Here is a 21951-nt window from a genome sequence, read left to right on the forward strand (position 1 = left end):
CTGCTCTGTAATGAGTAACACCAGCTTCCTTGGGTGTGCTGACCCTCCGATGGTTGGGAAAGCGATCAGAGTGTTAGTAGATGATGCGATGTGCCCTGAAAGGTTTGTCAGCTATTCCTGGCTCCTGCCATGACGGTCAGTTCTTTCACTGGCTCTTCTCATAATGGAGTGGAGGGTATAGTAAAATGTGGTGGGACTAAGGTGATGTACTACTGAGCTTTTCACTGGGATTCGAATCCGCAGGGATGCAAGGGAAAGCTTTGCAGGTGATATGGAGAGAACTGAAATTACCCCAACCCTCTGCTCAGCCTGGCCCTCTCGGGGGCATATTTGCCTCTGCCTCACTCTACCCTTTGCTGTGGCAGCCCTTCCAGGAGATAGGAGGAGGCAAAGCAGACCCTGGGACTTCCTTTCTCTTCTATTCTTTTCCTCCACCCTTTGCCTCCCTTCTGTCTTTCCTCCTACTTTTCCAACCATTTGCTTCACCTTCTTTATTCTCCTCCCAGTATACTGCTTCAATTGCTTTTCTCTCATCTGCCTTTCAAGTGAAAACAAAGACCTCTCACCTATCTGCCTCTCTAACTTGGCTTCATGTCATCGTTTCGTGCATGCACACCCTCATTTACTCATATATTTATTCATTTGTTCAACTAAGATATTTATTTTATTTTTTTTTAAAGATTGTATTTATTTGAGAGAGAGAGACAGCTAGCAAGAGAGGGAACACAAGCAGGGGGAATGGGGGAGGAAGAAGCAGGCTCCCAGCGGAAGAGCCTGATGTGGGGCTCGATCCCAGAACTCCAGGATCACGCCCTGAGCCGAAGGCAGACGCTTAACGACTGAGCCACCCAGGCGCCCCCAACTAAGATATTTATTTTAAAATTTTATTTACTTATTTGAGAGAGAGAGAGAGCACATGTGAGCAGGGGGAGGGGGGCAGAGGGAGAGAGAGAGAATCTCAAGCAGATTCTACGCTGAGCATGGAGCCAATGCAGGGTTTGATATCACAACCATGAGACCATGACCTGAGCCAAAACCAAGAGTCGGACACTTAACCGACTGAGCCACCCAGGCACCCCTATTCAACAGATATTTATTAAGCACTGCCTGTCTGTCAGACACAGCCATAGGCTCTGGGCACACAGTAGTACACCAGACTTATTCAAACCCTTCCCATGATGGGGCTCCCAGTCAAAAGGAGAAGCAGGTGGTAATCTAATAATTTGCACAAGTAACTGGGCAACTCCAGCTTTGATAAGAGCTGCAAGGGTTCTGGGCATGTGCGATAGGGAGACCTCACCTGTTTAAGGAGCTCACAGACCTAGCAAAGTCAAGTGCCATTGCAAGAGCTATCAGAGTAAAAGAAACAGCCCGGGCAAAGACTATGAGCCAAGGAGGACCAGGAGAAGGTTAGAAGGACACTGTTCTAGAGCATGAGAGAGGGAGCAAGTGGTAGAAAAAGAGAAGCAGGCCAGCCTGATGTTGGCCACGTAAGAGCTCTCTGAGTGTATTGATCCACACCTCCAGCCTCAGTATCTCTTGGGTGTCGACAGCATGAATTATGTTGTGGGAATCTAGAAATAATATAGTTTTGAGGGAAAATGTAAACTCCAGTTTATTACATTTGTTTTCAAGTTACATGTCAGTATAAATCGCATATTTATATGGAAGAATCAGATTTTTTCTTTCTTTGTGTAGTGTGTTCACTTGTTTGTGGTTTTTGCATACTATTTTGAGATTGCAAATGTTGATCACCTTGTTTTATGTATACATAGAATGGAATCCACCATAATGAAATGTCATCTTTTATTTTGTGACCTGCAGAAAGTCTAATGTACACATGAGCAAACCCAAGTTGTTGTTTTTTTTTTAATTACTATTCATTTAGGAAAACCAGAGACAGAGCATGAGCAATGGGGGAGGGTCAGAGGGAGAGGGAAAATTAGACTCCCTGATGAGCAGGGAGCCTGACACAGGGCTCGATCCTAGGACCCCGGCATCATGACCTGAGCCAAAGGCAGATGCTTAACCGACTGAGCCACCCAGGCACCCTGAGCAAACCAAGTTTTAAGGCTGTTGTATTATGTTGTGTATATATACACACACACATATACACAAATACACACTTTATTATTTAGAGCAATTTTTAGTTTACAGAAAATTGGGCAGAAGGTACAAAGATCTCCGTATACCCCCTGTCCCCACATATGCATTATCAGCATCCCCTACCAGGGTAATACATTTGTTATAATCGACGAACCAACACTGACACATCATTATCACTCATAGTTTACATTAGGGTTCACTCTTGGTGTTACACGTTTATGGGTTTTGACAAATGTATAATGACATGAATTCACCACTTGAGGATTATATAGAATAGTTTCACTGTCATAAAACTCCCCTGTGGCTGCACTTTATTCGTCTCGCCCTTCCTGCAAACACTTGGCAACCACTGATCTTTTTACTGTTAACATAGTTTTTGCCTTTTCCAGAATTCTGTATAGTGGGAATTTTGATGTATGTAGCATTTACGGACTGACTTCTTTCACTCAGTGATCTGCCCTTTTTATTTTAGCCAGGCTCCAAATGGCTAAGGCTCATAGCACCGTCAGTAGTCAATTACTTAAATCACACATTTGTCCACGAAAGGAGAATTGTTAGGTCATCGTCATATAGTTTTCTACCAAACAAAGCAAAGATTTGAGGCTGTTAACTCAGAATTCATTGAGAGCCAACAGCTTGAGCAGAGTGTAATCTCAGGACCCCTGTGTCTGTGTGATGAGCTGTGTGTTTAACTTACACTGCAATAGCATTGGAACATACACCATTCTGAATTGGTGATAACCAAATGCACGTGTTCTCTTTACAGCTGAAGATGGAGAAAGCGTTTTATCTGCCTTAGACAAAAGCTCTACACATAATGCATGCTCAGGTAATCTAGATTAAGGAAAATGACTCAATTTTAATAAATTTGACAAACTCCTTACAGAATGAAACTGACTTATAATTTTGTTTTCTTTTCCCTCCTCTAATGGACCTGTAGATGAACTATTAGACATGAAACCTGAGGAAGGTGGTAAGATTTATACATTTCTTTGGGGTTATAATTTAATTTTTTAATGCTGTTTTTATGTGCAGGGAAATGTAATGTTTATCTTTTGAATAGCTTTGCATTCCAAGCAAATTGTTTTGAGGTGACTGTCATTTGTCTTTATAAATGACTTTAAATATGCCCAAGCACAAATTAGTATATATGGATTTGTCATCCTTAGTTTAATTACATAGTGTTCAATTCCTAAAGCTAAAAGTTATGACATCAAAAGTCATATGCTGTAGTAGAAAAAACATGGCTTGCAGAATCAGACCTGGATTTGAGTATCAGTTCTATAAAACTATCTGTATGGCCTTAAGTAATTTGCTTCATGTTGAACTCCTTCAGCCTCAGTTGCTCTCATTTGTAACATGGAACCAACAGCAACAGTTTTGCTGGGTTGTTGTCAGAGTCGGAGATCATGTACATGGAGGGTCTCTCGTGGCCTCTGACACGGGGACACTTGTGAGATGGGAAGCAGTTGAGAAAGTAGCACTGGAAACATTGTCCTGGTGGTAGACTGGGCTGCATCTCTGCTGAGCCTTAGTTAAACAGAGGAAGAGTTTGCCTGGCTAGGGCAGCCACCCAAGTTCAACAGACCTAAAATCACTTAGTAAATAACCCCCCCCCCCAAAAAAGAGAATCCAGAGGCATGGATCTGGATGAGACAGCCATAGTCTTAAGTGACTCCAGGAAATTGAGTGCGTTCAGCCTGGTAGAGCCTTTGCTTTCCATCCTACCAAGGGTTAGCTTCTGATGATTTATCATGAGTCCAAAATACCCCTGAGATTCTGAGACAAACTCCGTAGAGTATCCTCTGTCCTGGGTGACTGGTACACAGTGTGCCCTGGTTTTACAGGTTTCTCACAGGACTGGAAATGGGGCAAGATCATCCTGCAGGCCCCAGTTCACTAGGGCAGACAATTTACTCAATTTGAGCTTGATTTGGGTTTAATCCTCAAAGTGTGAGAGGAAGAAAGTGTGGGAAACAGAAGGCATTGGTTAAAGTTTTTTCAAAATTGGAAAGGCAGTAGAGCTCCTGCATGACGTTTCCAGGTCTTAGGATTATCAACTTGAGGGAAGAAACCTGCTTTCCTTCATTTCTCATTGCAGGCAATATCTCATGAATGTCCCTGTGTATTTTTGTCAGAATGACTACTTATTTGTAAATATTGAAATCACATCAGATTATGTACTTTTTACTTTAAAAGCAAATAATTAAAGCAGACTGTCACTACGTGGCCTCCATTTTCATAAAAACATTTCTCCCTTTGGCATAGGATAGATTACTTTGATGAAATAAAGGAAAATTTCTTATACATTTTTTTTTAAGGGGGAAATATTTCAGTCTTTCAAAGGTGGGCTACAGACAATAGTATAACACTCAGTAGGGGCCCACTGTCTAGTTTTAGCAAATCTCCACATTTAAATTTTATAATTATACTCTTTATAATTATACGTATGTTTCAGCTTGCTTTGGTAGGAAGATTGTTATTTCTCCTGTTGCCAACCTCTTGTTTATGTAATTTGTTCTTTGCTTTTATTATCTCCTATTTAATTTCATTATTTTAATAAACACAATTTTTGAATTAGGTATATTCACATTGGTACATGATAATGATAATAAAACTGTAGGCAATAGAAAACTCTGACTCCCATTTCCACTCTCCACTCTTCTCTATTCCAGTATTCCCAGCTCCATTCTAGCCCTCTGGCATTTCTTAATGTACGCACAAGCAAATATGAGTCTATATTCTCATGTTTCCCCCTTCTTACAAAAAAGGGTTCTTGCTTTTGGATATGGACTTTTTCAACTTGGGTGGTAATGGTACAACAAAAACTAACCCAGAAGTTGTGCATTTCTTCGCAGAATTAAATCAGAAATGCTACTGCCTTGATACATGCTTCCTTTCATAAGCTTCTGCCAGAGCATGTGCTATGGATACACCAGAATAAGACTGATATCTTTCCACTTATTTAGAACTTTCATATCTCATTGGTTTATAGTTAACAGTCTTTGTTTCGTGGAGTGGAGGCTTATATCCTTTTTTGGAGCACTCATGCAATTCTAACAATAGAGAGGTGAATGTATTCTTCTCTAAAATGTGTACTTGTTTCCAGGCAGAAAAGTTGATTTACAGACTGTCTCAGTTAAATGCAGTGTCACATAATCTCTCCTTTCCCTTTATCATGCCAAACCCTAAAGCCCTTCTTGAGGCGTGAGCCATGCTTTGTCACTATCTGACTCTTCTGCACTGGCAACCCCTAGGGCAGCATCAGCTTAAAGATTAACATGACCGCAAGTATAGAAATACCCTGTCAGAGCACAGAACTTGTGGTGACTGAAGAAAAGAGCACGCGATAATTAGTTGACTTCAAAATGTGTGCCCTTCAGAAAACTGCCAGAAGGCCCAAATCCTGAATTAAAGCACTGATTATAATATGCAAGACATTAAACAATCAAGAAATAAAAAGAGCTTAATCCAGGGATGGCTGCCTTTATAGGACTTGGGGGCTATAAGCTCTAGCACCCTGCTGCTTGGGGGCCAGTTCACTCCCACTGGTAATTCTGTTAGACAAGTAATGGCCAAGCTGTGGCACAATGTTATCAAAAAACAGACTGCTTATGACAACAACAAGGAGCCAATTCTCCAGGAACCGTTGCCCAGAAAATCACCCTGATTCAGTGTCATAATAAAATGTGTTTTCTCCTACTAAATAGATGATGTAAATAGAAAACCAATATTTGCCCAATTTATAAAAAATTTTAAGTAAAAAAGAAACTGAGTGACATTTTGCCATAACTTGAAAGTGGCCCTGAAATCACCTTGTGACCACATGTGACAATCCCAACCTCACTTCATGAGTTAGTTGTAACATGTAGAAGTTTTTGTGTTCCTCAAAGTTGGGCTGAGAAAAATAACTAGCAGGTAGATAACAGAAAGCGATGGTACAAAGCAGAGAGAGTTAGATGAATTCAGCCCACCTAAATCTCATTACTTGGATTTATCCAAAAGATTGTTCTCTAGGACAAGATTAACTGAAATTTTTGAGAATTGTAATTGTACACATTACAATTAAAATGTTTTTGTCTTCTGACATTTCCTGGGTTACTACTTTGAAACTTGTGATTCTAAATTCTGGCCAACCATTAGAACAACAAAGAAGGTCATTCACTAGTAGCTTGCTTAGGTCTGGGTGCAGACCATTAGCCCTTAGCAATAATTCAGGCTTATGTCTCTGTGCTTGGTTTCTCCCAAGATGCTCAGAACTCTCTCTTGCGGTTCTCTATATAGAGCTGACTAGGGATCTGATTGCTTCCTCACATGTAGTGAGGCAAAGACTAAGCTTGTTACCTTTTCTCATCAATTTTCCCTTTTGCCTGTCTCCCTCAGCATCTGAGGATGAAATGCTGGCTTTGGTCCTTTTTCATAAGATAATGTCTCACTTTTAAAAGCAAACACCCTACTGTTCTTTCTTGATCACCATGGAGTCAGTGGTGTTCTATATACATTTACTCCTGCTTCAAGTGTCAGGTTTTTCAGTAAGATCGCTTGCTTGTTAAGATCTCCTACTGCAATGGAGGACCAGGGCTGGGGATCATCAAGAAATATTTTTTTAATACCTACTCAGGGTCTAGCACTGTTAGGGTTTTTGTTTTGTTTTTTTGGAGGGTGTGTGTATGTGTGTATCCCAGAGAGTGGGTAGAGATGGATTTTCCCCCATCTGTTATTATTATTAGCTGTGTCTTTTTTCAGCAAAAGGGAGTTTTTAGAAGTAGTATTCTTGGATTCCAAACAAGTACAATTTGTTACCAGAGCCTTTTATAAGGACAAATACTTTTCTCGTTAGACATTTTTGTACGGTGGTTTCCCACCCCATCTTTCTCCCCCATACTCTCTGTTGGGTGATGTGAGGCCTGTGTTGGTTGTTGGGGTTTTTCGTGTGTATTGCAAGTGTGCAGCCTTTACATTAGTCATAATGCTGAGAGTGGGGACCAGGGAGAAAACCAGAGAAACAGAGTCTTCCTGTTTCACACACAGATGAAGGTAACTTATGTGACATTTATCTCGTTGTTTTCCTGTGCTCTCATTTTTGGTCTGTGTAGCTATGTTTCCATCTTCTGGGTTCCTAATTCATGCTGAGGTCATGAAACTCAGTGTGATTTCAAAAATATAACCTGAGTGGGCTGTCACCAGTTTCCCACATTTACTTTCTGTCACCCGCCTTCTGTCTGAACTTAAGAGAACTTCCTCTGTATGTCAGTTTTCACTCTGAAAACTCGCTGGGTCAGAATCAGAGTGCATTGGCTCAGAATCCGTTTTCCTGGGGAATATTTTCCCAGGGGATAGGATTTTTGTTTTTGAACCCTTGGGCAGTGTGAGGCAAACATGCTGAGTGGGTCTGCCATCTCAGCCATTCTGCCATGCTGCCTGCAGCCAAGAGCTTGGCCTGGCTGCCAGTGGAGCCATCTGACCTTAGAAACCCTCAAAACTTTACAAAAGCTTGGATATTCATTTATATATGACATCTTGAACAGGCTTGAGGTAAAAGCAGTGTACTGTACTGAGAAAACATCTTGACCTATGAGCCAAGTGTCCCCAGCCAGATAATCTGTAACTAATAAATTATATGACCTTGGGCAGGTCATCTAGCCTGGGAGTCTTTTTCCTCATTGGTAGAATGAGTTACAGGGGATAAGCTCTAAGATCCCTTTCAGTTAAGTATGGTTCTTCTCTCTAAGCATCTCACTGGGAGAAAACAGCAGGTTCCCAGACAGGAAGGCAGGAAAGCACGATTGAGAAATGGCAGATGTGGTGGAGTTTTGCTGAATCGTAGGCTTCCCCAAAGGAGTTGCTAGAAGAGCTGCATTAGAGCTGGACTTCAGAGGTCCTGAATACCACTGGAAGGAGTGTTACAGAGGAAGCCATTGAAGGTTTTTGAGTAAGAAAGTAATAATCTCACAGCTGACCTGAGCAAAGGTATACAGCGAGAGGGTGCCTTTTATGGAGTGCCAGCAGGCTTGCCAATGGGTAAACCCCAAAGGACCCTCGAGTCAGGAGTTTGTCATCAGAGTTCATAAAACGTGGAATTAGAGATGGAAATTTGAGAATCTTCCCAGGTGAGATTAGAACCATGAGAATAGATAAAATGTTCTGTAGATAATGTAGGAAAGGGAGATACGGCTTAGGAGGAAACCTTAGGGTAACTAGAGTGGGAAGAGGCAGCAGGGACAGTATTGTCAAGGAGATGGAAGGACATCTGAAAGAGCCATTCCATGGAGACCCCAGGAGATGACTGCATTTCCAGAGTGGGCAACAAGGCAAAGTGCCACAGTGGTTGAACAAGAGAAAGGGGGATTGGAATTGGCCACGAGGATCTCACTGGTAACCTTCAGGAGGGCCACTTCATTGTGCAGTGGCGGCCGGAACTTGGCAACAGTCTGCTGAAACAAGAGTGGTTGACAAAGCAGAGTGTGCAGCTGAAGAAGGAGAAGCAACCAAAGGCAACGTTGGGGGGTGGGATGGGGTGCTGGGGGAGACAGGAATCACAAGATTGGCTATTGTTGGGATGTGCACGTCTTCTGAGGTCAAGAGAGGAAGTCTTGGAGTGAGAAAGACTAGAGACGCTGGAGCTGAATCCCTGTGTGGGCAGAGCAGGCTCCCAACAGGAGGGGAAAAGCATACAGTGGGATGATGTTAAAAAGAAGGAAGGAATGCATGAAGGGTCAGAGTCATAGAGCTGAAGGCTGAGAGGTGAGAACTGGAGTTCATTGTGTCTGTTGGCCTCTATTTCTGTAGTAACATCTGGAGTTGTGTTATGTGATGTGAGAGTGAATATGGAGACTCAGGAGCCTGCATGACCATGAAGGGGTTTGGGGTGGTATCTGCAGGTTTCGCACCTGAGAGCTCCAGGAACCCTGGTTCACCCTTGAAGACAAAAGCAGGATGGGGCTCCATAAACCCAGGAGTAACATTTGCTCGGCTCCCTGGGCAGAAGCCCTGACTCCACCTGTGCAGCCCTTACTGGGGCTTCTCTCAAAGAGCTTATTCTCTCTGTGTGTCCCCATTTTCTCACAGTTGAGTTGAATTATTCCCAAAGAAAATGATAGCTTGATTCTTAAGAGCCAACTGACTAGTGTTATTTTTCAAGTCTTGACATGTCTGGTTACAGACCTAAGCCTGTCCTTTCTACTTGTAATTAAGTTTTTCTTACAAGTTATGTATAGTAATTTCAAGCATCTTAATTATCAGAGCAATAATTGGGCTTCCCTGTTTTCTGGTTCAAGTCAGTGCCAGTCTCATTGCTTTTAGGGAAGTGATAAGTTCTCTCAGAGAAAATGTCTACTGTGCAGCCCATTTGAACAACCAGGACACCAAGAGGCCAAATTCAGTGGTTTACCTCCAACTAAATCTCTATTCAGAACTAGCTCTAGATAATATCATCCTCACTGAGGGTTCTTTCCTTGTCAGTCAAGTTGAGTTTGACGGGATACAATATTAATCAGGAATCTTTTGGTTGGAAGTAACAGAAACCTTTCTCTAAGTAGTTTAGCTTTCAAATTAAAAAGAAAAGACCGTATTGGGAATTGGTCCATGAAACTGGGGACATACAGTGATGGACTGACTTCAAGCAAGGCTGGATCCAGGGCTTAGACAGTGTTGTCAGGATTCTCTTTCCAACTCTTGATGCTAGTTTGCCCTATGTTTGGCTCTGTCCTCCTTGGGAACCTCAAAACTGCATCTTTAGAACTTGGAATCTGAAAGAGAGACCCTCCTCCTTCCACCTTCCATATACCAAACTCAAGGAAGCCTCTGGCATGTGCCCGTCCCTGAGCCAGTCACCATGGCCTGAAAAATGAAGGATGCTGGCCAGCCTCGATGAGGGGTGTTGAGGCACCGTATGTGGTGTCTCACCAGGATCCTGTGGAGAAGGTGTTTCCCAAAAGGGAAAACTAAAGAGGAGGAGGGAAGCAATGCTAAGTTAACAAAACCCACAGAAGTCCACTCAATACCCTCACACACAACCGAAACAGTAAAAACAAAGATAGAGCTTTTGCAGTTTCTGGTTGTTTTTGGAAGGCTCAAAGTTTATTATTTATTGTGGCTGATGTTAGTCATGACCTTCCCTGGATTGACATCTTGATGAAGCAGGGAAGCCTCTCCCAGGGTTTGACTTAGCACAGGGCTGTAAAGTGACTTCAGGAAGAATGCACATAATTTCCAGTGCTCATCTAAAGTCATCTCTTCCTCTAGAGTCTACTCTTTGATTTGAATTGGTTCCAATAAAACAGGTTTGGTTCAGCAATCACCTTTTTTCAGTCAGGCCAGGAAGTAAAAGGTTTAGGTATTCCAGTCTCAAGTGAAAGCAGAAAGTACAGAGATTTGTGAAGTTAATATGTGTAAAGGGAGTGACACCGAGAGAGATTGAGAGAGGGAAGGAGGGAGGGCGCATAGCCAGCTGCATGTTGAGGGACACAGCCAAGCTTCCTGCCTGTGTTCACATATTTGGGCTGTCCTACCCTACCTACCTACCACACACAGGCCAAGGTGGGTGCGGGCTGCCCACCCTCCTACTCAGAACTATCTCGCAAGCCTTTACTAAAATGCCATTTCCCTCATCGTCTCACCACCCCACCTTACAGGCTATGTCTCAGTGCAAATTTCTGTGATAACACAAACAATAAGAATACTTAAATTAGAGAGTTGTCCAATTGAAGTGATATTTTGCTGCTATTTTTAAACCATAGTGATAGGAGAGTGACTGAACTCCTTCCTTCCTGGATGTATAGCTAGTCTACCTAGCACATCAAGAATCCTCTCAATCAGAACACCATTATATTAAGTGTGGTTGAAAATATATCCAGTAAAGCTGACAGATAAGCTGTATTCCTTTAAAAAAAAAAAAAAGCCATCACTTACTAATTATCTCATATATTTGAGGAAAACCTGTTAATCTCACTTAATATGACAGTATCAGAATTGCAGTATAGCTCAGAGAAAATATAAATCATGATTATTCCTTCTCTTCATGACTTACAACAATGTTTGCAGTTTCCATGTGGCAATTAGATACCACAGCAAAGCCACAGTTAACAAGACCATCAGTCCTTGGTGTTCAAAATATGTGGAAAACCCAATGAAAAGTCTTATAGTTTTTCTGGTTAGTGATGCCCCCATTCTACTTGTATTCCCTGTTCAGTTTTTTATGTTCATATTGTAAGAATGGATCTCTTCTTTAAAGTCTCCCTTGTGCGGGCACCTGGGTGGCTCAGTCTGTTAAACATCTGCCTTCGGTTCGGGTCATAATCCCCGTCATGATCCCGGGGTCCTGGGGTTGAGTCCCGCGTCAAGCCCTGCGTCAGGCTCCCTGCTCAGTGGAGAGCCTGCTTCTCCCTCTTCTCTGCTGCTCCCCCTGCTTGTGCTCTCTCGCTCTCTCTCTCTTTCTCTCTCTCCCTTGCTCACTCTCACTCTATCTCAAATAATAAATAAATCTTAAAGTCTCCCTTGTGGATAGCAATGAGATTTAAAGGTATATTCCTTTTGGTCTTCCTGACAGTGCTGTGAGGTGGCTGTTACTCATATTATAATTCTACATGTGAAAAAACAAGCCCACAAGAGCTAAGGGTCTTGCTGTCATGAGACAGCAAGTGAAGAATGGTCTCAGGACTTCCCCTCTGGTCTCCTGCTCATTTCAACCCTCCAGGGCTGTGTCTCTGGCCTTCTCTGGGTGGATCCATTATTTGCGCTGTTTTCCTGTCATTCTTTCATTGCTGCCCTCAGGCAAACCAGACCCACCTTTCTTTTGCTTTGGTAAGGACTTGCAGACAGTTGCAGTCAGTTGCAGCAAAGGAGAAATGAAGCCAGAGGCCTTCCCTGGTCTTCCTTGGATGTCCTGACATCCTTTGCTCCTGCCCAGCATGTGACAAGGGTCCTCTCCCCATCCTGGATGACAGGGCAGATTCCCACGTGGTGTGTTGGCTGTGGATTTAGGGCTTGTTGTGTGAGAAGATTCAGGAAGCTATGCAAACAGGGCACTAAAATCTCCCACATGCCTTCAATCCTGGCTTTGCTTCCTGTCTGAGAAATGTTTTGGTGGTAAATTTGCTTGTACATTAAGAAAAAAAACAAAACCCTCGAGTTTTGGTGGAAACTGTTTCAGTACAATTCTAATGATGCTTAGAAACAGAACTTGCTTTGGAGGAATGGGGATGAGGGACCATGGGACTAGAAATTGAGAGGCTATAATGAGAATAATTTATAGTTTGATTAACTTTTTCTTGAATCTAGCCATCACCCAGTCTGTCCCATCCCAGCCCCCACCGCATTTACTCCCAAGGGCTTAGGCCCTGGGTGGTGATGTGTTTTGTGCTCTGTTACTTTGATCAGCTTGCCTGGGCCCAATGGCAGGGACCCCAGACCCCGAAGGTGCTGACAAAGATGACCTGCTGCTGCTGAGTGAGATCTTCAACGCTTCCTCGCTGGACGAGGGTGAGTTCAGCAAGGAGTGGGCTGCTGTGTTTGGAGACGACCGGCTGAAGGAGGCAGCACCCACTGTGGCCCCAGCAGAGCCAGACCCCAAGCCCCAGACAGGCTCAGGATTCCTTCCTTCACAGCTTTTAGACCAAAACATGAAAGACTTACAGGCCTCACTACAAGGTATGTACCATGGGGATTGAAATAGGGTTTTTTTTGTTTGTTCGTTCTTTATTTTTAATTCAAAGGCCTCTTTCTTCCTTCTTTGTCTTTTTAAAATATTTTCTGACTTTTATTTGATATCTAGTGTCTTTTTGTTGCTGTTTTTTCATCTTTGTATTTTTCTTTTATCCAGTGACTTTTTAGTTGAAATCTCAGAATCATATTCGAGCTTTAAGATGTGTTGCAGGGTTTAAGATCTCTTACTTCTCATCATTTTTTCCTCATGTTCACATTTCCTTTTACTAAAAGGTTAGAGAGGTGGCTCTCACTCTTACTGTCTCGCTCTAATTGTAGACTTTTGCACGGCATACTTTCGAGGATCAGATTGTCTTCACAGTCATGGCCCTATTGGCTTGGCCATTCCTGTCCAGACAGTTCTCTGCACTGCTATAGTCATGCCATCTTTCTGGGTGCCAAGTAACATCCCACTGGGATGCTTAACTCTTCTCACATTGAATTTTATCTTGCTGCTTGCTGTGTCTCCTTCCTGGCCCGTGTCTCCTTCCTGGCCCACGCCTCCCCTGAGGATGCTCTCAGCTCAGCTATTTCTGTTGTTTCTGAAACACGTGGCCCAATAGCCCCACGCATCTCGGCCACAGAAGAAATACAGTTGCCACACTGATCATCTGTGGCCAGCAACATTGGTCAGGCTTCAAGGCACGCTGGCTGAGAACTACCAGTCTGGGGAGCACATGGATTTAGAGTGCAGAACTCAAACTCAGATTGAAATTGAAGTTTTTAAGTTCAAGTTTCTAAACAGACCTTGGGAAGGAAACTGTTTTCTAGTATTTCAACACCTCTTTCCTTCTTTCATGTCACCTTAATTGTAAGACAGGAATCGCTATTAAGAAATTCTCAAATCATTTTGGTTTTTCCATGAATTTTGGCTATCTCCTTAATAAGTGTTTATCTGGCATTTAAAGCTGAGAACAAACAGCAGAGCTGGAATGATTAAGTAATTATGAGCTATTAAAAAACCTCAGGTCTTTGGAGATGAGATCATGGACACAGCAGGAGCTGGTGGGCAAGACCAAAAAAAGGTCTTCCCTCTTATTTTATGAAATACACCCTTCCTTTTATTGTCTTCTGTGAGTCCCATTTTATAGCCATGTCGTTTATTTTCAGTAACGGAGTTAGAGATAGGAAGGATAAATGGAATCCAAAAATACTTCACCCTGAGTCTCACCCCTGGGTTTCGCCATCTCTTTCACGGAGCTGCCGATGAGCAATGCTGCCAGTGACTTGAGTTTCACCCCCACCCACCTGCGGTGGAGGTGCTGACAAGCCGTGGGAGAGTTGGAAGGCCAGAGCCAGGATCCACTACTCAGATCTTGGGGCTGCTGGAGGCTCTCCAGCTGTGCTACAAGATGAACCCCATTCATGCCCCCAGCTATGAAGACACTAGGGCCCCTGCTGCCCACAGGAATGGTGGTGGCAGTGCTCCCACTTAGCTTGGGTGGCTGAGTATCATTCACTTGTGAGTGGCCCCCACTGACAGCTAAGAAGTCAGAGCTCCACGCCCTCTTCCTGAGCAGGCAGAGTGAGACCTCAGCTCAGGGCCCATGGCCCCAAATTATGCCTGAGCGTTATGACAGAAGTGATGGCTGTGGGCTTCGTACTTTAGCCTTGTCTCAGATCCAAGGAAACAGCACTGGAGTAACTCAGGGTCTAAGGAGGGAGTGTTCTGACAGTGAGAAATGTAAGCTTGTTGTAGAAAGAGGTATTGTTGTACTGGTAGAGAGAGGTACTACCAAGGGAGGCCATTTATTTCTCAAGCAACCAAAATCTCACTTAACGTTGCCACCCTACTCCTAGCTCCTTAGCAAGTGTCTCATTGAGTTAATAGAAATTTGTTGGGTCCTTCTGGTGTCAGGCACTGGAGATTCATCAGAGAATATAACAGAAAAGGCTTCTGCCTTCCTGGAACTCACGTTCTAATGAAGAGGAGGTAATGGACAATAAACATAATAAAGAAAAATCACAGAGTAGGTTAGAAAGTGATTGGTATTATGGAGGAAATGATTGGTATTATGGAGAAAAGGAAAAATAGAACCAGGGGGATAGAGAGTGTTGGGCGGATGGCCAGGCAGGTCAGGCTGTGGAACTCAATAGGATTCACATGGAGAAGATGAGATCTGAGCAGACTTGCAGGAGGTGAGGGAATCGGCCATGGGAGGAAGGGGACAGAGGGAACCCAGTGCCAGTCAGTGCCTAAGGCAGAACATTCCTGGTGTGGCCAAGGGTCTGCAGGAAGAGCTCTGTGGTTGGAGTGAAGCAGGGAGTCAGAGGCCTGGCCACATAGGGCTTCCTAGCCTTTGGGAGAACTGGGCCTTTTTTTGGGTCCCAGGCAAATTTGGGAACCATCACAGTGTCTTGGACCAGTGATGGACATGATCTGATTTACCATTTAAAAGGATCATCCTGGATGCTTAAATTTTCCTTTTCTCTGCTGATGTTCTGTGAAGACCAGTGTTAAAGGAGTTGTTTTCTTACCTCTGAGTTATCCTGTTTCCTTTGCATGCCAACAGCCACAAATGAATGTCTATGGAACTCAAAATGACTGGAAAAAAAAAAAAAAAAGTGGAACCCAGGTGCTTGAAAGAGGAAGCCCATTTAGCTTCTCCCACACCTATGGATTCCCAACAGGTGCTCCCACAATTCCAGCCCTGATGCTGCCCTGATGCAGGGAACCTTCAAAACAGATATGGTACAAATAAAGAACAGCCACCCTGCTTCGATGACCGATCATGTAATCTAGTTACAACCACCTTCCATGCTTTCGTCAGGACTTTCCCCACCCCCTTAAAAAAGAGGAAAAGATGAGTATTGGCTCTAGATTGTTTTTATTACATCCATGGTCTAGAAAGTCCCTCTATATACATGAATTGCAAAAGCATCTAAGTAACTGTTAAACTTCTGACTCCTCATATTGAAACTGCTTCCCCTGATTATCCAGATCATCTCAAAAACCAAATTAAATAAACAACGGAAACAAATAAGTATTCAAACACAGCATGGAGTAGAAAGGCTCGCTGGCATGTTGGTTTAGTGAAACAAGCAGTGGCAGAGAGTTAACTTACCTAATCCTCACCACACCCTTCCCCGGCAGGTACTATCATCATTTCCTTTTTAGGGCCCGGGAAACTGAGGAACAGAGGAGCTAGGTAATTTGCCTGAGATCATACATCTGGTAGGAGGCAGACAGATTGTGAACCCGAGCCATCTGACTCTGGAGTCTGAGCCTTTCACCGTTCTGTGCGGTTGTCTCTCTGTACCAAGTCTCTGATGGCAAGTATGATTCCTCAGTGGGTTCCTTCAGGCCTCTCCTTGAATGCTCCCAGAAGAGCAGGACTTGTCATGATTAGCGTGGCCCTGCATGTTCTGGACACACACACAGACCAAGGACAAGCGGTTGCCATGGAGGAGGAATGTGGTTGTGGGGAGGCAGGGACCCTGTCGACCACAAAAATTGGATGATGTTCCAGAATAGAATATTTCAAATCAAGACTGTCTATAGAATCTTCGCCTGTGCTAGCAGCCACCCACATCTTCCCTGTCGTGCATTCCTGCTCAGGTTCACCACCATTGTCCTAGTTCTCTGTGAGGTCCAGGTGGGGCTGCATCCTCCAGGTCAGAGTGTCAAGAGAACTGAGGGGAACACTCCAGGCTCCAGCTGCAGCAACCTCTGCTCTCCCCCACCCCCTGCATTTCCCTCCCTTCTGCCCTCCTCACTTCTCCTTCACTTCTTCTGTCTCCTCCCCTCCTGATCTCCCCATTTCCCTCTGCTGCCCCCCTCCTTTCTTTGTGCACTCTCCTACCTCTGCTCCCCTGTGCTCTGGGGGCATAGAAAGGAAGGGAGATTTAGTAAGATCACGATTATATTTTCCTCCTCCTCTCCCCACCCCAGCTTCAAGCTCTGGGAGAGCAAACATAGCCACTTACATTTAGGATGAAGTTGGGCTGAACATTTAAAAGAGAAGTTGATTTTATGTAGGATTTCTAAGAGTTTCTGAAGTTACCAGCATGATAGGGGCTGGGGTTTCCTGTGTCATAGAGTGATGAGAAAATGGTACCTTCCGGAGGCCTCTTAAAGTGACTAAAAAGAGACCTGGCCAGAGGGGTTGCCCACAGTGGAGGCAAGGTGAGGCTGATACGCCTCATTTGACATTCTTCTCCATTCTCCACCAATACCCCAAATTTAATTTAGAAATAGACGCTGATACTGAAAAGACTACCATCTGCTCAAAATAAATGCACCAGGACATCTTTTAATTTAGGATTCTGTAAACCAAAGTTAGGAGTCTTGTTCTACATTCTCACAGACATACAGCCCTGAGTTCCTTCTGGATATTCTTTTGTTTTACACCATGCCTAGGTGCTGTTGCCATCTGGGTGGGTTTCTGTTTAAGGCTAATGTAATGTCAAGCTTTGCATTATCGCACATTCACCTTTCCTCAAACTAAGCTCACCTCTTGCCATTCCTGGCTTAACCTGGTTCCAGGTAAATGATATTTCTGGGACTCAAATGGTGAGAAGGAGAAGACTGTGGGGTGCAGTTAGAGTTTGAACACGGAGTAGGTGCTCTCGGCATGAGCCAGTAGAATTTTTGTTCCATTAAAGAAGCAGCTTGTTGAGGAGCATCCACTGGTCTTAGATTGTGCAGAAGTTAAGTGCCTCGGTTAATCCATAAAAGGAGCCTTGATGATCATCTACTCCACCCTCATTTTATAGATGAGGAAATCAGGAAATCCCAGATAGGTCTTGTGACTTGCCAAGTTGTTGCAGTTTTACATCCACCATTTGCATCAGTTCTGAACTCTTCAGCTTGGCTTACAAGGTCCTTGAGGACCTGACCCCAGTCCCATTCCTGCCTACACTTCCCACACCTTTACTTAGCATGACTTAATAACCTTGTTTTGCCAGAGACCCATATATTATGTCAGTAAGCTGGACTCTAGCCATATCGAACTTGAGTGAGTCTGGCACATGCTCTCTCTCCTCCTTAGGGTGCGTCTCCCACCTCACAGCCATGATGCTTGCTTTTCCTGGCTAAGTTCTCATCCTTCAGGTTCTCAGTTTCAATGTCATTTCATCCAGGGAGGCTTCCTTGACTCCCTCTCCCTGCCAGCAGTCACGGTTAGGTGTTTCTGCCTCCATTCCCTTTACACCCAGTACTTACTCATTCCTCTTCTCTCACATCATTGTAAGGTTGGTGTAATTTTCTGTTTCTTGCTTTTGGTTGTCAGGGGCTGGGCCCATGTTTGTGTTGCTCACTATCATATTTCCAGAACATGGCTGAGTGCCTGGAATACGATAGATGTTCAAAAAAGGACTGGATGGATGGATAGATGGATGGATGGATGGATGACAAGAAGGGAGGGGGAGAACAACAGACATTGAATCACTATGTGCAAAGAAAGCAGTCCTAAACTAATCTCAGGGGTTGTTCCTCATGTCTCAGGATCTGTACCAAACTTCATATTCAGCTTAGATTTATTGGTGGCCTGCTCTCTCTAGCCTCTGTGCTCTCTGGTTTCTCCTACAAGATGCCATTTTACTCATACAACAACCTTATGAGGCAGGAATTTTTATCCACCCTTTGCAGATATGGAAACTGGGGCTCAGAAGGGGAAATGTGAATGGCAGGGTGGTGCTTGGCTACCATGACTGTGGTGTTCCTACTTTCCCCTTCACTGCCAACCCCAACCCAACGCCTCCCAGGCTGTGATCATCAACCCAGCCCCAGCTTTTGCTCTCCCAGCTAGTGAAATTATGTTCATGGTAAAGTGCTCCTCTGGATGGTGTTTTGTTGGCTTCACTTGCTGCTCTAGCTGGCCAGTGTTATTTCTGGCTGATTTATATTTTCCCTTATGTAAGTAAAAGGGGCAGGATTGCTCCAATAAAATTTTATATGTGTTTTCTGCAAATGGGTAGCACAGTTGACGTATCAAAGGGTCTGTGAGCTAGGATCGTCATTTTGTTCACAGAGCTCTCAGCGCTTGCTCTGCAGCCCCCACCCTTCACCACCCTCTCCTGACACAATTACTCTAAGATGGGGAGACATCTTTCTAGCCACACCTTCATGTTAAAAACGCCTCAGCCAACTAACACCAACTAGAGAACAGTTGATGGCAATTACAGGAATATTAGCTACACTAAGTTCTCTTTAAATAGCATTTTTTTCCTGACAGAAACCAAGACATTTGAAATCTGGCTTGGCATTCTATCCATAATTACTCTCATTGCACCCCTCCCCTAAATAATTCCCAAAGTGATATGAGTGAGGGTGACATTGCAGCTGAGCTTAGTGTTTTCTTTCCTTTTCTCTTAGCTGGTGTCCCACCCATACCATTTTCTCTCTCATGCACATATAGTCCATTGTTAGACTTACACTTAATAGCTGTTCTAAGGAACAATGTGACTTGGCAAACTGGCTGTTGTTTCTGCCTCTCACTATGGGGCAAGGGAATAATGATACCCTGTGTCTTTGTGAAAATTCTGAGGTATGTTGTCCCCATCATCTTAGTCCCCAGAGAGGGCATGTCTTCAGACTCATCCTTCTTCACAGCCTCTGCTCCAGAGAAGCCCTCAAATCCAGAGATTCTAGATGTTACTTGTGTGGTTCATGAGTGTTTAGGCGAACAATTAAATTAAATCATCCACAGTTAAAATGAATCAAATTAGAAGCCATTTATTGTCTTTATAAAGGAATATGCCATTATAATCCTTGAAGTAATAGGTTTGAAGTATGATTTATATTTCTGGTACATTTAAAATATGGTTTGATATACAGACATTTTATTTATTTATAACTTTTTAGGAACATGCCCATTATGTAAAGTGAGGGGAGCACCATTTTGACATGTGGATTTATTTCTGCCTCCTTTAGGAATGTGTTCCATTTTGTACTCAGAAAAATACAGTGCTTTGAACCTGCCTTGCTTTTTGAATGTTCTCTGCAACCATTTTAAAAAATGAATGTTGTGCATATTTTTGAAACGGGAAGAATTACCTCATGGCATTCCCACTGTATCAAATAGCATACAGAGATCAGGGAGGGGTTGACTTCTATACCTCTCATTTGGCTTTGCTCTGTGAGTTGGTTCAGATTCTGGAAGTGGGGGACTCCTTGAACTCAGAGAGCTTGATGGGACTGAAGAGCTTGAAACTGCGGGACCTGAGGAGGTGGGGTTTTGAGACAGACTTCTCTGTTTCCTAGGAGGGCCTCTGTCTTTGTCTGGCTCTGGCCTCAGCCAGGATGACCTGATCTTGATGGACATGGTGACCCTTGCAGCCTCCTTGGAGACCACCTATGACAGTGCTTCCCAAACTTGCACTTATGTAACAATCACTGGGGGGTTGTTCAAACAGTTTCCTGGGCTCTCCCCCTAGGGATTCTGATTCACTGGGTCAGGGTTGGTCCTGGTAACTTGCATTTCTAGCCAGCTCACAGGTGGTGCCCATGCTGTTGGTGTGGCCACCACACTTTAAGAACCATTGCTCTAAGAGATTGAGCCCAGGCTTGCAGGGGTTGGTGGAAAGGTTCCATGGGCTCTGCCAAGCACAGGTGGGTCTTGACTACATTTGGTGGTGGGGACAGCATTATAGGGAAAAGGGTAAAATTTACTCAGTTACATTCTATCTCTTTTACCTTTATTTGGCATATTGTGGATCCATAGCTCTAACTTCCCACATTGACTGCTGTTTTATGTGATTTGTGCTTTGAAGTAACGCTCACCGGCCAGTTATCTAGGAACTAGGGAGGTTATGTTACTCCTGGATTACTCCAAATACAAGTCAGTTTTATAAACTGCTTTTTTAAACTATAATTTACATGCCATAAAAATCAGCCATTGTAAAAGTGATTCAAGGATTTCTGGTAAATTTATATTGGGCAATAATCACTGTAGTCCAGCGTTCGAACATTTCCATTATCCCAGAAAGCTCCTTCAGAATCTGGTGCTTTTGATTGTTTATGAATTATGTTAATTACATATTCAAATACCTTTCCAATGAATAGTAATACTTTTAAAAGCCCTGTCTATGTTTGCATTGTTTTAGATCCAATAGATAGATCACAGGCCACCTGTTTCGTTTGTCATTGGTTAGTCTTCATAGAGAAGTTTGTGTGCCACTTGCCCAAAATGAAATAATTCAGCCAGTGAGTATTACAGCATCTACTGTGCCAAGCATTGTTTTGCCATCTTTTAAAATAATGTTTTATAAGTGTACTTCTCATGGTTTAAGAATATTCTCCAAGAGTTTATCCTAATGCAATAGCCATTGTGTGCCAGACGGTGCACTAAAGGATGAATAATACGTGATTCCTGCCTTCAGGAGATTCACAATTCCAGGAAGTGACACAAAAATGCAAACGAATAAATACAGTAAGATTCACTACTTAAGTCTCCTATTAGGCATCTTAGGATAATGGCAGGGGAAATTAATGGCATGAAATTCTGTCATTTTTGTGGCATAGACTCTGTGACTTTCTTGCTCCAGAAGTTGGTTTCACTGCCCCAGCTGAACTGTGCCATCCAAACATGTTGTCTCATGAGGGCCTTATCAGAGACAAAACCTTCTCTGAAGAAAACGCTAGAGCCAGAGCAACCCAGTAAAAGGATACAGTTTTAACAATGCTGGACCCAACAGTGGTGCATCATCTGATGGTCTGTGTTTCACAGTGAGAGTCAAGAATGCACTTAGTTCACAGCACCCTTCCTATACTGTATTAGGTGTTATGGAGCACGTTGAAGAAACAATTTCTTGTCTCGCTGAGAAGACAGGACTTCCACACCAAGAATTAAAGCAGACGTGCAAAGAAATGTTTGGTAAAGTTGTAAATTAAATGCAAGCCATACCCAAATATCTAGCACACGTAGTGAATGCCCTGGGAAATGAGGCTTGCTTCCCCCAAAGCAGGACTGCCGAATGCCACGTACACAGGAGGGGCGGGCAGAGCGCTGGGACGTTACAGATTGTCGGGTTACACAGGCTACATGCCAGTGTAAGATACAGCATCAAGTTAAGGGGGGGCTTTCTTTCCCCTCGTGTATTTGGACTAGACTACCATTTGTTTCTTTGTATTAACTGAACTTCTCAATTTAAATGAGCCGGATAGAAAATAAATGAGCTGGATCATCACGAAGTAGAGAAAAC

The 21951-nt window shown here is 43.5% G+C and overlaps 1 protein-coding gene across 15 annotated transcripts in view; it reads left to right on the top strand.

The window, feature by feature from the left end:
• Positions 1-21951, top strand: part of ICA1 (islet cell autoantigen 1) — a 139607-nt gene that overhangs the window by 114056 nt on the left and 3600 nt on the right. For all 15 annotated transcript variants that reach the window (XM_087861040.1, XM_087861039.1, XM_087861041.1 and 12 more), the window contains 3 exons: positions 2873-2935; positions 3047-3079; positions 12484-12753. In XM_087861040.1, the coding sequence (XP_087717166.1) occupies positions 2873-2935; positions 3047-3079; positions 12484-12753 (366 nt within the window). The remainder of the gene's footprint in view (positions 1-2872; positions 2936-3046; positions 3080-12483; positions 12754-21951) is intronic.

Source organism: Ursus americanus, chromosome 3 (assembly GCF_024610735.1).
Source record: "Ursus americanus isolate L20-20 chromosome 3, mUrsAme1.1.p, whole genome shotgun sequence".
NCBI classification, from domain to species: Eukaryota; Metazoa; Chordata; class Mammalia; order Carnivora; family Ursidae; genus Ursus; species Ursus americanus.